The 23,512-nt window shown below is 42.5% G+C and overlaps 1 protein-coding gene and 1 long non-coding RNA gene across 2 annotated transcripts in view; one reads left to right on the plus strand and one right to left on the minus strand.

Moving 5' to 3' along the window:
- apba2b (amyloid beta (A4) precursor protein-binding, family A, member 2b) overlaps positions 1-10,388 on the minus strand; it is a 36,165-nt gene extending 25,777 nt beyond the window's left edge. Inside the window, exons 1-4 of the mRNA XM_078247654.1 lie at positions 10,301-10,388; positions 3,903-4,403; positions 2,203-2,453; positions 1,408-2,037 (exon numbers count right to left, since the gene is read on the minus strand). Of these exons, the coding sequence (XP_078103780.1) occupies positions 1,408-2,037; positions 2,203-2,453; positions 3,903-4,383 (1,362 nt within the window). The 5' untranslated portion in view covers positions 4,384-4,403; positions 10,301-10,388. The remainder of the gene's footprint in view (positions 1-1,407; positions 2,038-2,202; positions 2,454-3,902; positions 4,404-10,300) is intronic.
- Positions 10,389-10,900: 512 nt separating this feature from the next.
- On the plus strand, positions 10,901-12,540 carry LOC144516411 (uncharacterized). The gene is made up of 2 exons (XR_013501841.1): positions 10,901-10,991; positions 11,951-12,540. It is a non-coding gene; the product is annotated as an uncharacterized LOC144516411 (long non-coding RNA).
- The last annotated feature ends 10,972 nt before the right edge of the window (positions 12,541-23,512 follow it).

Below are 23,512 nucleotides of genomic sequence, written 5' to 3' on the forward strand. Positions count from 1 at the left end.
AATCCTTAAGTTAAAACTTTTACACATTGTTTTAAGATTAGGATAGGACCTGCAGGATTCAGGTCTGTGAAGCTAACTGAGCTCAAGCATTTACAGTACACAGCTGTCAACAGTATCACTATCAAATCAACAGCCAATCTGTCTTTTCTTGCATCTGTTACGTTTTCTTAATTCCTAATAGGGCTGCTCGATTATGGAAACAATTATTATCATGATTATTTTGGTCAATATTGAAATCACCATTATTTAACATGATTACTCATTAACCTTTGGATATAATGGATGGTGTCCAGGGTATAATGTTAGTGTCCTTTATCTCACAGAAAGTCTTTGGATCGGAATAAAATCTGTTTTACTACTAGGGGTGCACGATTCAGAAAAAGTCACGTTTTTATTTATTTATTTTTTTTAAATATGAATCGATTTTTGGAATTCTATGAATCGATTTTGAATCGGTAGAGCTTGAATCGCGATTTGAATATGAATCGATTTTTTTGCACACCCCTATTTACTACTGTGAGTCGGTTCAGCTTTACAGATATCACACATAACGTTACACAGCTAATGAACAGTTCCAGATACATAACACAATGAATGTGCATCTCAGATCACATTTTCACTCACTATGACCACTACTGTCATTACTAAACATTGTGCCAAAATATGAACAATAATGTTGCCGTCAGTGGGCCTATTTGCTAGCTAACCTAAGAAAAATCCAGCACATAGACGGTACCTTAAAATAACGTTATGTGAAACAGGTGATTTAACGTCCCTGCTCATTTTACATACAGTTTAACAACTAAACGAAATGCTGAGGGAACATTACTATGTTTTTTCATGTTGGTTTTGAGCGGTATGCACCCCCACTAAGCTGGAAAAAGTTTTAAACAGTAAGTGAATATAGCGTGTCGGGGGAATACAACGTCTACTACAGTGGGGAGTCAGAGGCAGAGGGACCGCAGGGTTAGCCAACGTTAACACTTCCCAGACAACGGAGTTGGTTTTGCTTTTTTTGCTCACCAAACGCTGCTGTGTCTGCCCTTCTTCTGCAATCTTTACTCACGCTGAGTTTTTAAATTCCAGCGGATGATATGCACACGACTTGCCTCCCTGACTGTATAGGCTGAGAGAGTTTATGGCTTCGTCATTCAGAACACAAGACAAAATAAGAGTGTTCTTGCAAAACAGAACATGGCAAAATAATCGTTTTTTCTCGATTGTACTATTTTGGTGATCGTTGGGAGCCAAAATCGAAAATGAAATTGAAATTCAATTAATTGCACAGCCCTAATTAGGTTGGTTTTATGTTCCTGTTTTGAAATAACAACAGGGATGCTGATACTGTCAGTGGGTAAATGGAAAAATAACAATGTTTACAGCTTTAACCTCTTAACAACAGCTCACCTGCTCCGGTGGCCATCTCTGCCTGTCTTCAGGGGAGCGTGCATGTGCCTTGATGCCCCTCTGGAGATCAGGGTTGTTGTGGTGCATGGAGGGCAGGTTCAGGGACTTGGGCCTGCTGTCGTGGCGATGGTGAGCAGGTGGGTAGGGGACTGTGTCAGGCTTCGGGTGAGGATAGTCACTTGGTGCGGGGTCGTGCACCAGCTCCTCTGGGCTTTGGTCAGTGCCACTGCTTAGGCTCCCCATGCTCATACTCATCTTGATCTCTGCAACAATTTGGTCAATGTCCTCCTCCGCCTCCTCCCCCGTCTCACCCTCTACCACCAGCACCTTGCGACTACGGTACGGAGAGACTTGCACTGAGTTCCCATTGTCCTCGGGGGCATAGTAGTCTCCAGTGTAGGCCCTTCCATGGCACTCCTCCTCGTCACCTTCCTCATCTTCTTCCTCATTAGGGCAGTACTCCTCGCTCTCTGCCTCCTCCTCCTCTCTGGTGTGCAGGGTGTCTTGCATGGAGGGTTGGTGGTGGAGATGGTGGTGATGTTGATGGTCCAGGATGGGTTCTGGTCTTCCATTGTATATCTGTTCGTCTGGATCTTGCTCCACTACTTCACAGCGAACCTCCCCTTCTCCCTCACCCCACTCCTCCACCCTGTGCTTCTCTCGTCCCGCCCACTGCTCCTGCCTCACCTGGCCCTCCTCTGTCCACTCCGCCCTCTCCTCCTCATCACCCTCTCTCCACTCTTCCCTCACCTCTTCCTCCTCTTCTCTCCACTCTTCCCTGACTGCCCCCTCTACCTCCTCATCTTCCACCCATTCTTCCTCTCTCACCTCCCCCTCCACCTTTCCCTCCTCGGCCCACCCTTCAACAGCCTCCTGACATTCATCAGTGTGGGCGTCACCCGGCTGCATGGCGGGGACGCAGTCCGCCTGGCTGTGGCTGTGGTTACATTCTCCCTGGCTGCTGCAATCCATACCTTCCAGGTAGCTGTCGTCCTCTGGGCAGTACCGGATGTAGTAAGTCACACCTTCATCCTCCTCTGCCAGCCCTGCAGGGATTTATGATCACAAAAACACATGTTTCTTAATACCTTGGGGGCTTTAAAAAACTAAACATACTAAACATTCACAGGTACTTATTAGGGATGGAATCGATAATCAGTTCCTATGCAAAACCGGTTCCGAATTTGTAAAGAATCATGCGACTCATTTAGGTTTGTCACTTTAAATTAATCTAGCTGATGTTTCAGTTGCATACAGCGACTTAACACTGGGACACAAGGTTTCCAAGTTTTTCATGTGGAACTTTTCATGCTGCAAAGAAAAAAGATGTTTAAACTTGTGGGGATGTTTTTGCCAAATTGCACCCTTGAATTCTAATAAAAATGAAGCATGATTTCAATAGTGGCAGTGCTGACATTTTTTGAAGTATGAATACCTGAATGAAAACTTACTACTATTTTCGATGATGCTGCGGCCTCTCATGGTTACTTTTTTGTTTTGTCTTTTCTGCTTTCCTGTACATGATGTTACATTTTTTTTTCTGTTTAGTTCTTGTTCAAAACAGTGCTGTAAACATAAGTGTCTTTATGTCCACCATAACATTTTATCAAACAGAAATTAATAGAGAGTTCAGAATCAATAATGGAAGAAGCAATACTGGAGGGGTGATAATGATCAAATATTAATTATCCACATGATTAAAGGAGAATTCCGGTCGATTTCTACACGTAGCTATGTTGTTTGTTGTCACGTAGTGCTGTCAGTAGGGAGAAAAACAAAAATAATCGGTGTTGCCTACAACGAGTTATCCTCCTGCTAGATTTCTCACCCATGCAGCTGAAACGGGGCAGGTTTTAAACGTGCTTTTAGCCTCTTAACATGTTCCAAATGCCATTACAAGTGCCTATCCATGTGAAGTGATTCCTTCCGAGTGAACACAGTGAATATGGCTGCAGTAGATGTGAAAGAAATGCATAAAAGTTGTGCTAATTCAGCTCTGTTTAGTTCCGGTGGTGAGGCGGCAAGACGAGTACTTAGGGACCTTGTACAAACTACCGAAAAGCGATAAAAGAATACTTTCAAAAATAGGCATATGCTTATTTTTTAAAAGTAAGTGCTGTAGTACAACTAGCAGGAGGCAAGTTATAATTGATGTAAGTTTGGAGACACTACCTTATTTAATCATTAAATTAATAAATATTTATGTATCGTCTTGCCGTCTCAACACCGGAACTAAACAGAGCTGAATTAGCACATCTTTTATGCATTTCTTTCACATCTAATGCAGCCATTGGCACTTTTAATGACATCTCGAATATGTTAAGAGGCTAAAAGCACGTTTAAAACCTGTCCTGTTTCAGCCGCCTGGGTGCGAAAGCCAGCAGTAGCATAACTCGTTGTAGGCAACACCGATTATTTTCGTTTTTCTCGCTACTGACAGCACTACGTGACAACTAACAACATCGACTGGAATTCTCCTTTAACATTGTACTCACCATCATCATAGTCTTCCTCTTCATCTGAGGTGTTGTTAATGTAGTCAGAGCTGGAGTCATCATCCAGGCTGTCAGCTCCAGCGTGGAAGTCTGCCCGGTCATGGGGATCTTGATCATGGTTACTTTCATGTTCTGGTGTGGATGGTGTTGCTGGACGCTGCTCCTCGAGTTCTGCATTTGCTGGGTTGCTGTACCGCTTCACTTCAACCTCTGCAGCTACATCCACTTCTGGATGGTTGCAACTCACATCTTGAGACTTGGGAGAAGAGTATTGTGCCTTACAGGAACGAGGGAGGGGTTTCGGATCCTGTGACTCTTTGGGGTAGCGGACTGGGCGTTGCCGAGTAAGGAGGGCTTTCAGATTACATGACTCTGCAGGATGAGGGGTGGGACCGGAGGCGGGGCCTGGAGCAGCCATACTGTTTCCTCCGCTGGTCCCCGGCCTCTTCCTATGAGCCATGACTGGCTGCTTACAGGCCATGCATTGTTATTGGTTCAGTCCTGAGAGACAGACAAAGAAACAGGGGCACAGTGTGAGGGCAATATATCACTCAGGCTCAGCTTTGAGAGCAATAGACACAAAGACCAGAGCCGCTCTAAGCATACTGCCTTCACATAAACCGAATGGGACACTTCCAGAGGAAGAATCAATAGTTAAATCAAGGTCATCCCCACAAAGGTGCTGCACACATGCCCTGATACCACTGGACTTGATGTCAATCATGACTGACTGAAGATCAATACTTCGGTATCTTTTTGGACCTGCTAGACCTGGTTAAGTAGTGCAGGTAAGAAGTCAGTGAAATGTGTCTTCTGTGGTGAGAAAGTAGCCTGCTAGCATGCACAAGACAAAAAAAAACCCCTCCTTTTTCCTCATGTGAAAACCTGTAACAAAACATCATGAAGCTGAACCTCTACCGGCATCAGTGTGGTCTGATTGCTGTGATGAAACTCATGGAAACAAAGGCATAATTGTATGATCAAACATCACATAAATTATGGCCAGTCTTTTAACAGCTACATAATCCAGTTAGATAAATAATAAGTTATTCAAGCAACATTCAGAACAACCAACAACAGGCTGTGCAACTGCAACAGGTAGATATAAAGTACCCAAACAAGATAAAGGGTATCCTATAAATCATGAATGAATCCTATTTTTTTATGTATATATATATATATATATATATAATAAATAAAAGAAACACACAAGCATGCAAGCCAGCATCAACACACACACCACACCCACACAGATTCCAGGATGAGAGCAATAACAGTTAATGTTACTTGCACTGCATTTGAACAACCAACTAAACAAGTTCAGAGTATTTTGATTTCTGTCAAGCACACCCACTGTGCCTTGTCATCCATTTTGTAGCCATCCCCACTCTGTTGTGCCATTCAGTTGCCATGAACAACTGCCCTCAAGAGGGGTGTTGTTGCCGCTTTCCCCCTTTACCTTCACCATAATTACATTCTCCATCACCACAGATTACACTGGTTAATTAGCTCTACACAACCTGGCACAAACACATCCCCTCTAAAACACGTAATACAGAAAAGAACACACACACGCACGCACGCGGTTGTTCCACAGGTAGCCAAGTCAGGGGACAAAGATTACATGTGCACACAAAGCACAAGCACAAATATGAGCACTTCCATGGAGGTTACTGATCACAGAGTATTTGTAAACACACACACAGACAAATGGACACACATGTTCTGTACACCTGATAAAATATAGTAACATATATCTAAAAAAGCAACATATCTTAAAAAAGCAATTTTACTTATCATTTAAAACACCTAAGCACCTAAAAGGTTTTCACTTAATGCATTAAAAATGACCTCAGCTTGTTAACATCTAGAAAACTGTGCAATGACTTAGGCAATCTCTTACCTGAGGTCCTGCGCTGGGATACAATAGTACTGGGATCTGTTCTAACAACGGCCCCTTTCTCCCTCCCATCTCTCTTTGCATCACCCTTCCCCCACCAGCTGCTACACAGCATGCACCTCCCTGACACGGCCCTCCTTCCTCCACATTATATCCCAGCATCCTCCTGTAGAGACCCCGCCTTGTTCAATTCCCCAGAGCTGAGGGTAAGGATTGGTAACTATGGGTAACTGCATCCCCTGGGTACAGATACCCTTTGACCTCCTCTTTGTTGGCCTTTGTTTTTTGGTGCAGTGCTGTTGCGACTGTTATTTTTTATATTGTTCCAGAGTGCCACAACAACTGCTGTGAATTTTAGAAATCCTCTAAGTCCCTAGCCAGGTGGCTTTTCCCCAAATCCCTTTTTCTGTAATGTAATAGGTATTTCACTGTTTATTGAATGTGGATTTGACTGATTATTGAATTTGCATGCATGTGTATCACAAGACACACAGGGGATCTGCCCCACCTGTTTAGTACCATTAGGACAGATTTAGAATTAATTCTTAGCACAAAAAGTAAGGAAATTTGTGTTTGGTAGATTATTTCTCTGTGGTAACAATGCTTTTTGCCAATAAATCTTATACCGTTGGAAAGCCTGTTTAGTTCCCTTTCAAATGGTGCCCCATTTGTAAGGAACATGCATTTGTGGGATGAGCAGCAGCGCTGAGTATGTGGGTTGCGCCCATGAAAAGTCTGCCAAATCTTCTCTGCCAATGCCAAACTTACAAAGCCTATTCTGCCATTGACTCGTTTGGTGTTTGGTGGATTGGATGATTGAAGTTTGAAGAAACAAGACATATTGGCAATTGAACAATTTATTAATTTCACAAACAGGAGCCTCAGTAGCGTGTGGAAGAACCATACACAGCCACAACAGCCTGGAACCTCCTCCTCATGCTGGTCACCAGCCTGGTCACACACTGCTGTGGGATGGCATCCCATTCTTCAACCAGCAGTCCTGACCTCAACCCCATTGAACACTTGTGGGATCAGCTTGGGCGTGCCAGAGTAAACACAACCATGTTGGCTGACTTGCGACAAATGCTGGTTGAAGAATGCAAATAAATATTTCATGGGCGCAACCCAAATACTTTGCGCTGCTGCTCATCCCACAAATGCATGTTCCTTTCAAATGGTGCCCCATTTGAAAGGGAACTAAACAGGCTTTCCAAGATTATTGGAATAAGATTTATTGCCAAAAAGCATTGTTAATACAGAGAAATAATCTACCAAACACAAATTTCCTTATTTTTTTCATACATTTTTTTTTAGGCTGTTTGAGAGTTGGCAAAACCTCAGTCAAACTCAAACTAAAGACACTGCTATAACATGGTCAGCATCTTAAACCCCAGGCCACCAGGATGCCTTTTCTTCCACAACTAATGCATCAAAAATAATAATAATAAGCCCTTTGTGAAGAGGATACGTTCGTATATTGTGCTGGCTTCCTCCTACAAGATCTCTAAATTGCCCATGTGAGTTTAAAAGACTGTATCCCAGTTGGTCTCTCCTGGACAGGTTGTTTCTCTGCCCTCTGTCTAATTTATGCAGAGATATGCTCGAGCCTCATGGGAACCTGAATAGAAAGAGTGGCTAAAGAAAATAAATCAATGATTGGTGCAAAAAGAAATCAGAATTCACCTGCCTCCATCACTGTACATTTCCCACATACAGTAAATGCACTGAAATGTTGCAATGATTCAAGCGGCTACCTTCCACACCCACATGTTTTGAGCTGCAGCTGGACAGCTGGTAAAGGGCAGTCTCTACAGACAGACATATTTATGTCTGCCACAAAAGCACTTCATCTACAGTAAGATAAAGCTTAAATTACCCTCAGACCCATGTTTGGCAGACACATCTTTAAACTGTGTGTGTGTGTGTGTGTGTGTGTGTGTGTGTGTGTGTGTGTGTGTATGTTCGTACATATGTATGTATGTATGTACGTATACACACATAAAGAGGTAAATAAGGGCTGAGGAGAGGACAGAGTGATAGAAGCAGTCCGAAAGCAGCAGATGGTTCAGTCATAGTGAGGACATCAGGAATACTAATGTGTTGTTAATATGACCTCTGTTCACACCAGTGAATTAGACAGTAAGGCTACGTTCACACAGCCAAAAGTTGATCCGGTGATTTTCCGCAGGGTGGTGCGGCGGTGTGGGAGTGTCACTTACATCCCATTTCTATGACGTCCTGTGTTGTTCTTCAACCCTCAAATGTAGCACAAGTATATAGACTTTATATCTCCCAATTACTGTTTTCCGTCAGATCGTTCATAGATCTCGACCTTCCCGACCGCACTTGAATGCAGCTTTATTTCACAGAAAAAGAGAGAAAGAAAAGAGATGAAGTGCTCTGTTGTTTGGCAAACATTCAGCTGTTACACAAACTCCTGGGCAGTTCAGTGCTTGTGTTTTTCTTTTCTTTAACCCTCACAGTGTTTTAAAACCTTCTTGTGGCAGCTTAAGAGGCAGTGATGTTTCCTGTTTTCCTCTCTCACCGCTTCAAAACCGACTGACAAGTCTTATCACCGGTTACACGTTACGTGACGACGGGTTGAGTTTCTCAAAAAGTTGACTCGGTCTACACTTTTCGCGGCAGACTGCTGCAGTTTTTTCCAGGCCCCCCCCTGCGGCACGCCCTGCCGCAGCCTTAACGCACTACCCCCATTCAAAATAAATAGAAAGACCTGCGTTTTCGCCGCATGGGCTGACGCCGGAAATGTGAATGCAGCTTAAAGGCCTGGTTATAGTGGCGCGCGACACTGTGGGGCGAACCTCTGTAGATGACGCACGCGCTACGAGCATGCACAGAGACATTTATGGTCAACGCATTGTTCGTTGGAAGTATTCCCCCGAAACATCAGGGGGAACAAAATAATCTGAATAAACCAGAAGTAGTAGAAGAGAAGAAGAGACAAGAGCAGAAGTAAAGGAAAGCAGGCTGCCTGGCAACAGTAGTAAACACATTCATTTTTAAACAAAGACATACCGCCAAACATTACATTTATCTACTCAATCATTAACGTTACTTTCAATTTTTTTTTATTTCAAAACCAAAAATGAATGTCTGTACAGGCGAACCTGCTTGGCCAGTCTTCCCAGCCGACCATGTTGAACTGATTTGGCGAGTTACAAAAATTCAGAGGTGCACGACCACGTGCTGCGACAACTTGTGGAGCCTTCGCGCTGGAAACAACAGCTGTGGTGACGTCATTTTATGGCTCACGCCAGGAACACCACGGCGACCATAAACCTACGTACATTTTCACCGGCACCCCTCGCTGCAGCCTAGATGCACCACTGCCATTCAAAATGAATGGAAAGACCTGTGTTTTGTCTGACGGCCGACGCAGGCTGTGTGAATGCAGACTAATGGTACGTGTCCATTGTCAGATTCATTTCCACGCTTCCCATTCATATCTATGGGAGCAGCCGTGCAATGCATTCTGGTAGCGTTGCAGGGACTTGGAGAAGCGGGTCATCGAATCGCCCGCTCCTCGTTTGCATAAAGTTTAATCCAGGCTGCTTTATGCAAATAAGCCCTTCAAAGCTGACAAATCTTTTATACTGACCTTTGTCGATCTCAAATGAAGACAGATTCAGCAACTGAATGGCCTATTTTTCGCTTAAAAAATGTTTTCAGAAACACATTTCGGTGAACTATTTTCATAAAATAAGAGATTTTATTCCAAATGAGCCGCCATCATGGTTCATTTTGAAATCTGGGAGCAGGCAGCTCCAGGTGGCGCGTTTGTCCAATCAGGAGTAGCCATCGGGCTTGTTTGAGGTTGTAGCCTATTTTCTTTGCTTGTCAAGGGTCAGTGAAGAGAAACTGATAACTGCCGGTGGCAAGCCCACTGGCATGCAATGCTGGGAAGCGGGGCGATCCCTTCCGTGAAAACAACGCCTATATGGACACATACCATAAGGCTTCACCATGAAAGAGGAAGAGGCAGGACAGGATTAGCCTATGAATGAACAAATCCTCTTAGGGTGTGGGAAAGTAATGATTACAATCACTGAGGTATTTAACTGAGAGGTCTCCGCATTCAGGTACATGGAGAGGTGAAAACATGACACAGCAATGACCATGCCGGTGATGTCTGCATTCTTTATTCTTTCTCCTCAGTAGCCTTCTTAAAATGCGTCCCCCTGAATAGTGTAGTTGAATAGCCCTGCTGTAAGCTTTGTACAGTCACATGTACCTGGGCAAGGTGAACAGCTCTTTTGCATATCCAGTGCAAAGAGCCAGAGGCAAGAAGGGGAAGGGGTAGGGTTGGGCGGTAATATGGTAATACGGTATACCGCTGGGTCTAAAAATAGCAACGGTATCAGTTTCAATACCATCATTAAAAAAAATGCAATGCACTTATATAGGAGACAAGGATTAAATATTAAATTGTGGTGGCCCACAAGTAAGACTGAAAGAGACATTCACCAAGGTACTGTACCTTTAAGGGAGAGGTGTTATGATATACGAGTTCCGGGTTAACGGCTGAATTATGTCAAATGACAGTGTCTAATGTCGGTGCTATCTACGCGGCCACCATCAAGTTACCGGACTTTTGGCAGCACAACCCACGGCCGTGGTTTCAGCACATCGAGGCCCAGTTCCAGCTGAGAGGAATAACACAGGACGTTACAAAGTATTTCCATGTGGTATCGGCCTTAGATGCCTCAACAACAGCCAGGGCTATGGCGCTGTTAGAGGCTCCTCCGCCTCCTCCTCTACGCACTCAAAACATTCCTGTTGGAACTCTTTGAACTGTCTGAGCTGGAGAAAGCAGACCGCCTGCTGTCCCTGAACGGCCTTGGCGACAGCAAGCCGTCCAAGTTAATGGAGAGGATGCTGGCTGTGCTGGGCGCGGCAGATCCCTCATTCCTCTTCGCCTACATTTTCCTGCGACAGCTTCCAGCACCCGTGCACACCGCACTGGCCTGCTCCCCCCTCTCTTCCTCCAGAGACTATCGGGCGTTGGCTGTGGAGGCAGACAGGATTTTCCTCGCCAACCGGCAGCAGTTTGTCCACGCGCTGCTGCCCCCCCAGCACACGTCTGCCCCGCTTGCACTCCACAAAATACAATTTATGTAATTATGTGTGGTTATCATCACGTGACAGTGTGGAGGAGAAAGTAGTTTTTTGTAAGTTGTTATGTTATTATTGTTTCAGTATTAGTGTTTGGTATTCAGTTTCTGAACGGTGCACAAGCCAACAGTTTGGTGACGCCGTCTGAGCCTTGCGTCAAAATTACGGTAATACCATATACATAGGGAGGCGGTTTGACGGTATCAAAATTTGGATACCGCCCAACCCTAGGAAGGGGGCGAAAAAGATTTACATTTGGGCCACCAAAAATTTACTTTTGCCAACAGAATAAGGGGCTTGGTGGCCCACACGGCCCGTGCTTAAAAATATTAGCATCTATCCCTGTTATTGTATGCAATTTAGTCAATAAAAAAGGTTGTTTTTAAAGGCTTTTTCGAAAAAAAGAAACCTCTTTTGTATATTTGCTATTGCTGTTTACTGTAAAGCAAAAGTATTTCTTATCCGATTACTCGATGACATAATCGGTAGAATACTCGATTACTAAAAAAAAACGATAGCTGCAGCCCTACACTGCAGCCACCCTACCTTCACTTATACTAGTGGCAGCATAACTGCAATATACCCACTTCCTAATTTGAATCTTGATATTCTCTTTCCAAAGACCAGCTGCTTTAAGTTTTGACAGACGAACCAAAAGAGTTAATTCAAGCGTTATGGGGAGAAATCTGAATTTCTGAGATACTAAGTATGTCAAACTTAAAATGTATTGATCCATGAAATAATCTCTGCTGCCCTTTATGAAGCTGCCATCCATCATCTTCATTAGGGTCAGCTCTGATCACATGATTTTATAAACATTTAACTGTATAACATTAAACTTCCCTTACAGCACTTCCACATCGTTAAACATATGTTGACAAATCGTGTAATAACCCGACCATGCCGAGTTGTGATGCTTGTAAATAAAGAATAAGACACTATCAGAGAGAGACGGAGCGAGAAAATTAGTTTCCTCAGCTGTCTCATTGAGATTCAGTGTTTGTTCTCCTTACAGCCTCCCACTCGCTTCAGGAGGACAACAAGAGAGCAAAGCGGGAGACGGAAAGCAGAGACTTGGTGAGCAGCAGGAATGGCATGGGACCACAGAAAGCATCGCTCGCTCCCCTGCCATTCTGCCTGCCAATGTCAATCTCGCCACTTCAAGCACAACACCACAGACACACCCTCCTCCTTTACCCTTGACTGTTACCATGGAAACTCTTTGTTTTCCAGCGCAGTCTCTTAGAGGACTGTCTCAGCCAATCGTCACATAACCCCTTTTACAGAACAAGAACAAACATTATTCAAACTAATATAGCCTCTCTTTTTTTTTAGCAGGTTTTGTAACATAGGACATGCCGTAGTTTACCAACACTTTTGGTGTCAGCTGTGTTAAGTACGTTTGCCCTGACAACAAATGAAGGCAGAATGAATACACCAGATGGATTGTTCCTTTTGTGTGGCCCAGCATCATTTAGCTTCAGGAACACATGCAACAAGCCTCCACACAGTTTCACAGTGGTGTAAAATAGCAGCCAAGACATGAATAAAGGGGAGACCTTCCCCGGAAAAAGATGAAATTGATTACCAATCGCTGCAAACAAAGAGGGAGTATCAAATCTGGATAAAACTGAAAATAATAAAGAAAGAAATGTATACCCCAATTGTTTCTTCTGATTTGTTGATGTTTATTTTGGTTCAGACTGAAATATCTTCACAACTGTTGCCTTTTACGGTCATTTATGGTACCCAGAGGAGGAATAAGAGCCTATTGACTTCTGGCAGGGTTCAACAATAAGGGGTGTCCGATGGCCTGGGGCAAGTAAAACGCCACGTGAAATTTACTTTTTTGTCCACCAGTCACATGGATAGTGAATGTTCAAATTTTACCAGCCACTCAATACATTATCACTGTTTTTTTGGCTGGTGAGTGAAGCAAATCTACCAATTCTATCAATTGCATATTTTACCAGCATTTGGCTGGTGGATGTTGCCAATTTTAAACCCTGGGTGAATGTTTTTGATAAGTACAGTAGGCCTTTGAGTCAACAAAGTCATCAAATGTGTCTAAAAGCTAAATAAAGAAAGTAATTCTTAGAATATTTAGCTCAGCAGGAGAATTGTGAACACGTTGCCTTTTTAAAACTTGTTGAATGTGACCACTAAATGCAACCAAATCACGTAGGTTAACTTATAGTGTGAACTTACTTCAGCTTGTGGACTCTGAGGGTGGCCAGGTGGCACAAGGGGGCTAGGTTGGCCTACATTTAAAGGAGGAACATGAAACACTCTCTAAAGTTTGCCTGGCAACAAGCCCAGCCTGCAGAGAGCTAAACACAGCTAAATGGCCCCAGAGGGAGACAAATACTGGGGCAATTTCACAGGGTTTAATTGAAGCGGTCAACTGGGTTTGGTTACTGATGAGAGGGAATGTAAGAGAGACCGAGACAGATAAATGTAAAATTATGAACTTGGGAAAAACAGAAAAGGCTGCCTTGACATCACCCATTTATTGTCTGGACTGCCACCACTGCTCCCATGCTAGCAGCAGGAAAAACACTTTTGTCTTGGATTTAATGAGAAATCCTCCCACACCACTCTCCCACAACCAGGCAGAAATCTGACAACAAAATAAATGGGTATTAATCTAATAGCCAAACAAAAAAGAAGGGAGATAATAAAGATTATGGAGATGCTGTTAACTTAAAACGATGGTTGTTTGTTCTGTCTGCTGATACAATATGGAGTAAAAGCATGCAGGACAAAAAAAGCTGGCCATTTATTTTTGTTTGAAAGGGGATTGGTCATTTTTTGTGTTGACCTGACAAAAACAGTACAGACCACATAAATCTCAAGAAATGAGAAGCGAGATTAAGAAATGCAAAAAAGTACTTTCATAAAACTCTCATTGGTGCTTTAAATAATCATCATAAATTAAGTTATGATCCAAGTTTTAATAAATGAATATATTAATCTTGTTTGTATACTTATTCTACCATCTAAAAGCAATTTGTGCCTAAACAGTGAGGGAGGGGTGGGAACAACCCGAGATCCCACGATACGATATTATCACGATGTATCAAAATACGATACTGTTGCGATTTTAAACATATTGTGATATTCTGCGATATATTGCAATAGATTACCTTTTTTCCAACTTGAAATGATGTCCCCAAAAGAAAAACAGACAATTAAAATAAAATGTTTCCTTCCCGAAAATGCAACACATGTAAGTGTACAAGTGTATCTAAAATAAATAGCCTATATTAAATCAAAAAGGCCTTCTCTGAGAATGCTGTAGTGTAAGTGTACGATACAAAAACGTTATTTGATCATGAAACCGATTGTTACTGTACAATTCTTTGGTTTATCAGTGAAGTTTGAACTACACTGCAGACTGGATTCCCTACTCAGAGTGACGGCTGCTCATATGAACGAGTCCAGCGTGGGTTGAATGCACATCGGCAGGTCATCAGTGTTACATACATCTCGTGAAAATGTCTATATCGTCACTGCGCTGCATTTTTATGAACTACAGGCTGTTCTCATGAACCATTCGTAGAAATAGCTACGAAAAGTAAAGCACTTAATTCGTATGTAGTCCATGTATTTTTTGCTATATGCACGACATGGACTGCAGCGGGATGAGGTCAGGGATGGATCATAAAACACAGGACGGAGTTTGCTTCCCGGGGAAAACTAAATACTTTCACCCAGGAAACGCGTGTTCATTCCCGGGGAGTGTTTTTAATGCAAACCACGATCGTTTTCCTAAACTTAACTAGTTTAGTTAGGTTAGTGCCTAAACTTACGTTGTCGTCGCTGCATGATGCTCAGTTTTTGTCAGCTAAACTCAACTGCCACGGCCCCTGTAGGCAAATGTGATGCGGTGTCTCCCCTCCACGTTGCAGGAGAGTGTGTGGGTGGGGGCGGAGTTAAGATGCAAACACAGGCACAGCTTTACGGAAGAAATTGGTTATGTAATGCAACATCAAACTATATCGATAAACGGTTTTGTCTAATCCCATATCGTTATAAAATCGATATACCGCCCAGCCCTAGCAAACAGAGAATAACACTAAGCCATACTAGTCTGCTAAACTGAACTGTCATTCCTCCTGAATTGTCACTCAAAGTCTGGAAAGAAATTGCTGCCTGGCTTACACAATGGTCCACCTGATCCCTCAGTAAGAGGTCTTTCACAATTCTGTTTCTTATTGACCCTTCTCCAGAAACAGCTCCCTCCTCGGGCCTCTAATCCTCAACTTTTAATCAACAGAAGTTATTTCACTCTCTTCACCTCGGGCAGGTCCTTTTAAACCAGAACAACGGCAGTGGCTTGAAACTGCTGAGTCAGGTGACTTCTCGTTAATGGTTAACTGGCAATAATGGCCATTTTGCCTCACAATTACATTTACAGACTGGACAATCCACCGCAGTATCAACTCTAATTCTCCAAGAGGCAGCTCAGATATCAGACCACAGCCAAAACAGCATGTACTTCTACTCCCACAAAGCTGTCTTCCACATTGACAGAATCCTGAGAAAAATGCTAATAATATTCATTGAATGTGATGATGGTCATTGTATTCAGTGACAGCACAGAACATAGCAAGCAATCTTGGGCCGGGAAATATCCCCTTATCTTGTTGAGAGACAGACAGGCTAAGCGGCAACGGCCAGGCCCGCTAGTGCAGTTTGGTGGCAGGCAAATTAAATAACTTCTGGGTTCGGTCAATCACACAACCCCTCAGGGAAAACGGGAGGAAAATATTCATCAGCTTTCATATCACAAGAAGGAATACACACACACACAAACTGTAGTGCTCACTCAATCTGCCATAGACTCCCTTTTTCCACTTCTATAATTCATTTCATTCATTCATTCATTTGTGACTAAAATGCCTTGAAAACAAAGTGTTCTTAATGTGTAATTAACAGTTAATTGAAAAAAACAAAAACATGCTTGGCACATGTACCCCTTCGTCAATGTTTGCTCCTGAAGAACAACAGGGTTGAATGGTGTAGTCCGTTTTGCAGTGATGCGATGTGCGAGCCCAACCTGCACACGTCTGCACATCCTGAAACGGATCATGAGAGCATGCACGCTGCTGACCTTTGTGTGAATTTTTGTTTGGTTTCAGTATCACTGCTGGCCAGCTGACCGAGCTGAGGATTAATCACGCAGACAGCGTCCACACAGAAGAGCAACACCACTCCTGACAAGAACAAAAGACCGACACAATGAGGCTTGGTTTTGATTTTCAGTCCAGTCCCCATGTTGCACGGACATCTGTGTGTGCACAAGTGTGTGTGTGTGTGTGTGTGTGTGTGTGTGTGTGTGTGTGTATTTGTGCCTCTGACCTGTAAGATAGCATGTGCTAACCGTTAACACAGTTAGCTCTAGTTTCTTGCATCTGACTGCCTATGTGTGGTGTGTGTGTGAGAGAGAAATTGTCACATCAATCCTCCTGAAGCAGTGACAGGTTCAGTGGGGGGTGTCACAACTCCCAGCATCGTTTATGCTTTACTGAACCCAAGGGAAACACACTGAGTCAGGCTGGACGATTGAAATCTGCACACACAAACTATATTTATTTATTAATACATGCCCTAATGTCCCAGATGTAGCCTTGTAAGTTTTCCGTATTCCCCAGCAACTGTTCTTTTATACATTCAATATCTATTCATGTGCGTTGCATAACCTACAAAGCTTTGTTTCCCTTTTAAGTGCATTTTCTTTCGAGAGACAGAAACGCCATCTGTGAGTCTCTACATATCAAGCTTCAGCTTGGAGAAAACAAGGAGACAATAATTACAGCAGCAAGTGCAGTTTGACAGAGGAGGCAGCAGCCCTGCTATGTAATAATGTATGATTCAAAGCTATTTTAAGATTGCGGATTGCAAAACCTAGATTTCTTTGGGGAAATCTCACTCTCATTGCTCAGTGGAAGCTATGCCAAGCAGGAACACAGCCAGTGCATGGGTTTGGTAACGAGGCTGGCTCTGAATCAGTGTTATACCTAGCGAGGTGGGAGAACATGTAGGCTATCTGCTCAGATTTGGCATCATTCACACTGTGTCTGTGCCATTTGCCCTGGTTTAAATAGTGAATGTCAAGTCCTTAACACAGTGGTCTCTACCTAGATTCTCTAATCGAATGTGATACCTCTTACAAATACCTTGGAATATGGACTCAAATGATTATTCTATTGTCAAAATAGTTGCCGATTATTTTGTGTTGATAAACTAATTGACTAATTATTGAGATTAGCATATCTCTCTCTCTCTCTCTCTCTCTCTCTCTCTCTTTTTGTTGAGTTTCCTCTTAGCGAAAAAATAGACACTGAAAAGCGTAGCGCCTTTTTTTTTGCCAAACTTATTCCACACAACAGTCGCCATGTTCCTTTCAGCTATCTGCTCGTGCTCCAGGAAAGTGAAGAAAAGTAAGTTTGGTATATCTACCAATCATGTAGTTAATGTTGGAAGCAGGAAAAGAGTCAAAGGCGGTAACAATATACAGCAAAAGGTCATGAGTAATTAAACTAAGTGCAAACCAACACCGGTGACACTTGGTACGGCTGGAGATAACGTTCCTTTATCTACTTCACATCTGTCATTTGAACATAAATAACTTAGTTTGCAATTCAAACAACAGAGCAGCTGTTGAGAACACAGCTACCTTTTATTTATGTATTGTTATACCTCTGTTTTTTCCGTACTCTACTACTGCCATTTCTGCCTACTCTGTACATACAATGCCCTTTTCAGGCCTGGGGCCTCATTTATAAAACCTGTTACGCAAGAAAAAGTTGCATGAAGCAGGGTGAAAAATGTGCCCAGTTTTCCGCAACCTTTTGACCATGCGTGTGATCGTACATAATGCTCCCAAGGTTTTGTAGACTGCGTTTTAGTGAACTCCGATGGTAACACGAAATATCACATGGATAAAGTACTCTGGATGCATAGCACACAGCCTGCATGTGAGCACACTCAACATTTTTATTTAGTTTTCATAACAATCAATTAGGTCTATCCATGAATTATAAAAATGGATATTTATATCCAACAAATAAATCTATTTAACCCTTGTATGGTGTTCGGATCTGCGGGACCCGTTTTCAATGTTTGCTAAAAGAAAAATTATGCTATTTATTATTTCTTCTAACTCAAACTCATTGGCCTTGGCTCATTTTCTGTGAAGAACATAACAAATAATTTAATTTCAATGACTGCACACGGTACAACCCCCAACACATAACTATTACATATGAGGTGTTCGGGTCTACTGGACCCGAGTGTAATAATTGTAGGTGCTATGAAACTTAACTATGTCTTCCTCCTAACTGGGCCTGCTGTGTGTGTGTGTGTGTGTGTGTGTGTGTGTGTGTGTGTGTGTGTGTGTGTGTTTGTTTATGTGTCTGTGTGTGTGTCTGTGCGTCTGTATGTGGGCGTGTCTGATTGTAGGTGTCTGTGTGTGGGAATGTTGTCTTTCTGCACCTGCTATTCCCACACAAAGTAAAAAGAAATTTAAATTTCAAGCACTTTCACCTGTTCTGATTAAGTTCTAAAAATAACCATAAATAAACCAATAATGATCAAAAATCTTGTTTCTATTTGTAAGGGCACAAAGTTGTTCCTTATCCTGACTGAGGGTCTAAAGATAAAGGGTGTAATTTGTTGTACAGAGTGCAAATCCCTCTGACACACACACTTTTGTGATTGTGGGCTGTATACACAAAATTTGACTAGAATTGAAAAGACATTTCACTGAAGTGACAGTTGACCAAAAAAAAAATTGTATTTATGTCTGCAGTATATATATATATAAGATATAATTGTATCCCAAAAGGTAGTGAAAAAATATTGACTTTCAATGTAAATGTAGGATTACATGTACAGGTGCTGGTCATATAATTAGAATATCATGAAAAAGTTGATTTATTTCAGTAATTCCATTCAAAAAGTGAAACTTGTATAATGTATACATTAATTCCACACAGACTGATATATTTCAAGTGTTTATTTCTTTTAATTTTGATGATTAGAACTGACAACTGATGAAAACCTCAAATTCAGTATCTCAGAAAATTAGAATATTGTGACATGGTTCAATATTGAATATTGACCTGGTGTCACACTCTAATCAGCTAATTAACTCAAAACACCTGCAAAGGCCTTTAAATGGTCTCTCAGTCTAGTTCTGTAGGCTACACAATCATGGAGAAGACTGCTGACTTGACAGCTGTCCAAAAGACGACCATTGACACCTTGCCCAAGGAGGGCAAGACACAAAAGGTCATTGCTAAAGAGGCTGGCTGTTCACAGAGCTCTGTGTACAAGCACATTAATAGAGAGGTGAAGGGAAGGAAAAGATGTGGTAGAAAAAAGTGTACAAGCAATAGGGATAACCGCACCCTGGAGAGGATTGCAAAACAAAACCCATTCAAAAATGTGGGGGAGATTCACAAAGAGTGGACTGCAGCTGGAGTCAGTGCTTCAAGAACCACCACGCACAGACGTAAGCAAGACATGGGTTTCAGCTGTCCCATTCCTTGTGTCAAGCCACTCTTGAACAAGACACAGCGTCATAAGCGTCTCGCCTGGGCTCAAGACAAAAAGGACTGGACTGCTGCTGAGTGGTCCAAAATTATGTTCTGATGAAAGTACATGTTGCTTTTCCTTTGGAAATCAAGGTCCCAGAGTCTGGAGGAAGAGAGGAGAGGCACAGAATCCACGTTGCTTGAAGTCCAGTGTAAAGTTTCCACAGTCAGTGATGGTTTGGGGTGCCATGTCATCTGCTGGTGTTGGTCCACTGTGTTTTCTGAGGTCCAAGGTCAACGCAGCCGTCTACCAGGAAGTTTTAGAGCACTTCATGCTTCCTGCTGCTGACCAACTTTATGGAGATGCAGATTTCATTTTCCAACAGGACTTAGCACCTGCACACAGTGCCAAAGCTACCAGTACCTGGTTTAAGGACCATGGTATCCCTGTTCTTAATTGGCCAGCAAACTTGCCTGACCTTAACCCTATAGAAAATCTATGGGGTATTGTGAAGAGGAAGATGCGATGCGCCAGACCCAACAATGCAGAAGACCTGAAGGCCACTATCAGAGCAACCTGGGCTCTCATAACACCTGAGCAGTGCCACAGACTGATCCACCCCATGCCACGCCGCATTGCTGCAGTAATTCAGGCAAAAGGAGCCCCAACTAAGTATTGAGTGCTGTACATGCTCATACTTTTCATGTTCATACTTTTCAGTTGGCCAACATTTCTAAAAATCCTTTTTTGTATTGGTCTTAAGTAATATTCTAATTTTCGGAGATACTGAATTTGGCATTTTCATTATTTGTCAGTTATAAATGAACATTTGAAATATATCACTCTGTGTGTGATGAATGAATATAATATACAAATTTCACTTTTTGAATGGAATTACTGAAATCAACTTTTTCATGATATTCTAATTATATGACCAGCACCTGTATGTTTTCACTGATGATGTCTATGTTCCATCAGTATGTTCAAAATGTCTCAAAGAGAGAGCTGTGCTTTATATTAATTTTATGAAAGGTCAGATCTGAGGATAAATGCCAAAGATGACAGCTTGTAGATACATTGCCTTAGTCATTTCACTGTGATGTGCTGAGTACTAATTTCGCTGTCCCTTGGGGTCTAATCTCTATAAACAGATATCTGCATATAAATCAAGAATCTGTAGGCAACAGGACAAGATTTTGATAAGGAAGTAGTTCTGGATTCCGTAGTACGAGTAGTATTGACCAATCACGTTTGAGCGGGCTTTGGTTGCCTGCAGGTAAACAGTTTGTGTGGAGAGCATTGGCCAAAATGCAATTTTGGAACAGATTCGCTTTCGTCAATGATTTAGCTTTTTATTTGCTTTTTAAAAAATCTGCATTCATTTGCAGATATCGGTTTATTGGGAAACAATCCGAGCGAAGACGTCGTCTTTCAACTCCATTCTCACATATCAAGTTGCTAATCAGACAGTAAACAATGACCGCCGCACGAAAGAGAAAGTCTGCTGGCAACATTAAAACCTACGAAATATTTGTGTTGCCACTATAGGTAAAATCATTGTCTGACCGATAGCCAAAGGGTTCCGAGATTACTCTGGGATGCAGCTAGGGATCCTAAGAGACAAAAAAAAGGGTCTGACAGGGATCAGCAGGGCTGGCTGACCAAACAGCCAACAGCAGCACTCATCCCATGACGACAGAAATCTGGATTATTGCAGCTCTCATTTGAATCCCCTTACATCACATCGCTTTGTATTTGGTCCATCTACTCTCTAAAACTAAAACCATGGACCTCCCCCCCCCCATTTAGCCCGTATAGTATTAAGGGGCAGTATAGTGGCCTTGTGGATAAAAAGGTTGCCCTTCAGCTGGGAGGTTCACCTGCTGAGGTTTCTCTGAGCAAGACACTCCCATGCACTTTGACCAATTTTAGACTATGACTCTGACCTTCCCTTATCGACCTACAGGAGTGAGTGAATGAAGTGGTGACATTGTCATCACACCATTATAAGGACTTGTGTGTACATCATTGCAGAGCTGAGATAATCTGAACAGCCACTGATGCAGTTTGGTTCTAGTTCATGTCTGTTAGTTTAGGATGGGAGCAGATCATTACTCCTTCGATAACCAACTCTGCATTTTTAACACATAATATAATAAATCCTTTTTGAGCATACCCAAACAAGAACACCACAAAGCATACCCAAACAAGAACACCCCTTTTTGTGAAGTGTAATGAAATTCCCACCACACAAAAAAATGCATAATTGTAAGCAAGTTTGGTTCTATCAGTTTATAGGGATCATTCAGATTCAGGGTTTTTCCCTGCATAGAGGAATAAGTGGCATCCCCCCCCAAAGAGGTTTTAGCCAGCCCCAAAGGAAAATAAGTAAGTATTGAGAATAGAAATAGCAATTAAAATCCTCTCTAAATGCAATTTACTAAACAGAACAAGCAGAACATTAACTTGAATATGAGAGCTAATCTCAGTTTTTTCGCCAGAGTCAGGCAGTACTGGACTCTGATTTATTTAAAAAATATTTTTTTCAAACAGTTTTGTTAATTTGGGTTTTATTTACTTAAGCAAAATATACTTTTGTTTATCAAATTGTCAGAAATAAAAGGAAAATGCATAGATTTCTGTCAAATAAGGTAACAGACTCATTGACTTTAAGGCTCTGACACACCAACCCGACGGACGACCGTCGGCAGAAAAGGCAGTCGGACTGCCTGGTGAAAAAAGTGCCTCGGAACACACCGAAGCGACGCCGATTTGAGCGTACATTCTGCGCGTGCGCGAGACATAATATGTCTCCATAACAGCAGGCGACGCTAATCTGTATTGTCGCCCAAGAAATGAAAACCGGCAGCTGATTGGACAAACGCGTCACGTGGGTCTGGCTGCTCCCGGATTTTCCAACCGAGCATAATGGCAGCTCGTTCGGAATACGATCTCAGATTTTACGAAGATAGTTCACCGAAACGTGTTTCTGAAAACATCGCGAGAAATAGGCCATGCTGTTGCTGAATCTTTCTTCATTTCAGATTGACAAAGGTCAGTTTAAAAGATTTTCGTCAGATTTTGAGAGGCGTTGGCCACAGATTGGCCATTGAGTCCGCCTTCCGATTCAACATGTCAAACCGGCCCAAATGAAGGCCGACGGCTCCAGCGACTGACGACGGCACGGAACACACCGAATCACTGACCTCACCAGACTGTCCGACGGCCGATAATTGGGTTGGTGTGTCAGGGCCTTTACTGTACGCGGACAGATTATGCTTACTGCCGTGCGTAGTCCCCTCCAAAAGCCCATTCTGAGCCAGGAAAAACCCTGCAGATTATATCTCAGTATATATTGGTGCACTTTAGCTGAACTACACAGTGCGACGACTGCCATGTGAGCAGGGGGACGAGAGACAATTTGCTTGGTAAAAAACATTACATTTGTTCACTGCTTTCTTATAATACCTTATACATTTATGGCAACCCCATATTTTGTGCCAGTGGGTTCTCAAATTTGACTAAACAACAAGCAGAAGAATGTTCATGCTATATTATGATGCAGACACAGACACACATTCATACAGTACATATACACAAAATACTGACTGGCTTTTAAGTGTTCAGATTATTGCAATCCCCAAGAAGAGGGGAAGGAAGGAGAAGAGAGGGAAAGCACATTGTTTCTCAGAGTTAACAGCATATGTGATGACAGATGTGACAGACTTCATAGCGTGGCATCAAATTCCACCATGACTTTAGGGTTAGTTATCAGTACATTCAAAGTGTGGTATCACAGAAACCAGTGTACACATTAATGGAGCCGCTCTGGCTTTTGATGATTTATAACAAATTACGGGACAGATTATTTGTCCTTCCCTTCATCTTCAGAGGATTTATTCAGAATAAGTGAAGCATAGCAGCTGGCAAACTGAGCACACATCAATGCACTGCACTGGCTGACTAAAATTCTGAATACAGCCATTCCCCAAAACTAATCTACCGCTAAAGTTCCCTGTATGAAACCAAACGG

Source organism: Sander vitreus, chromosome 1 (assembly GCF_031162955.1).
Source record: "Sander vitreus isolate 19-12246 chromosome 1, sanVit1, whole genome shotgun sequence".
Lineage (NCBI taxonomy): Eukaryota > Metazoa > Chordata > Actinopteri > Perciformes > Percidae > Sander > Sander vitreus.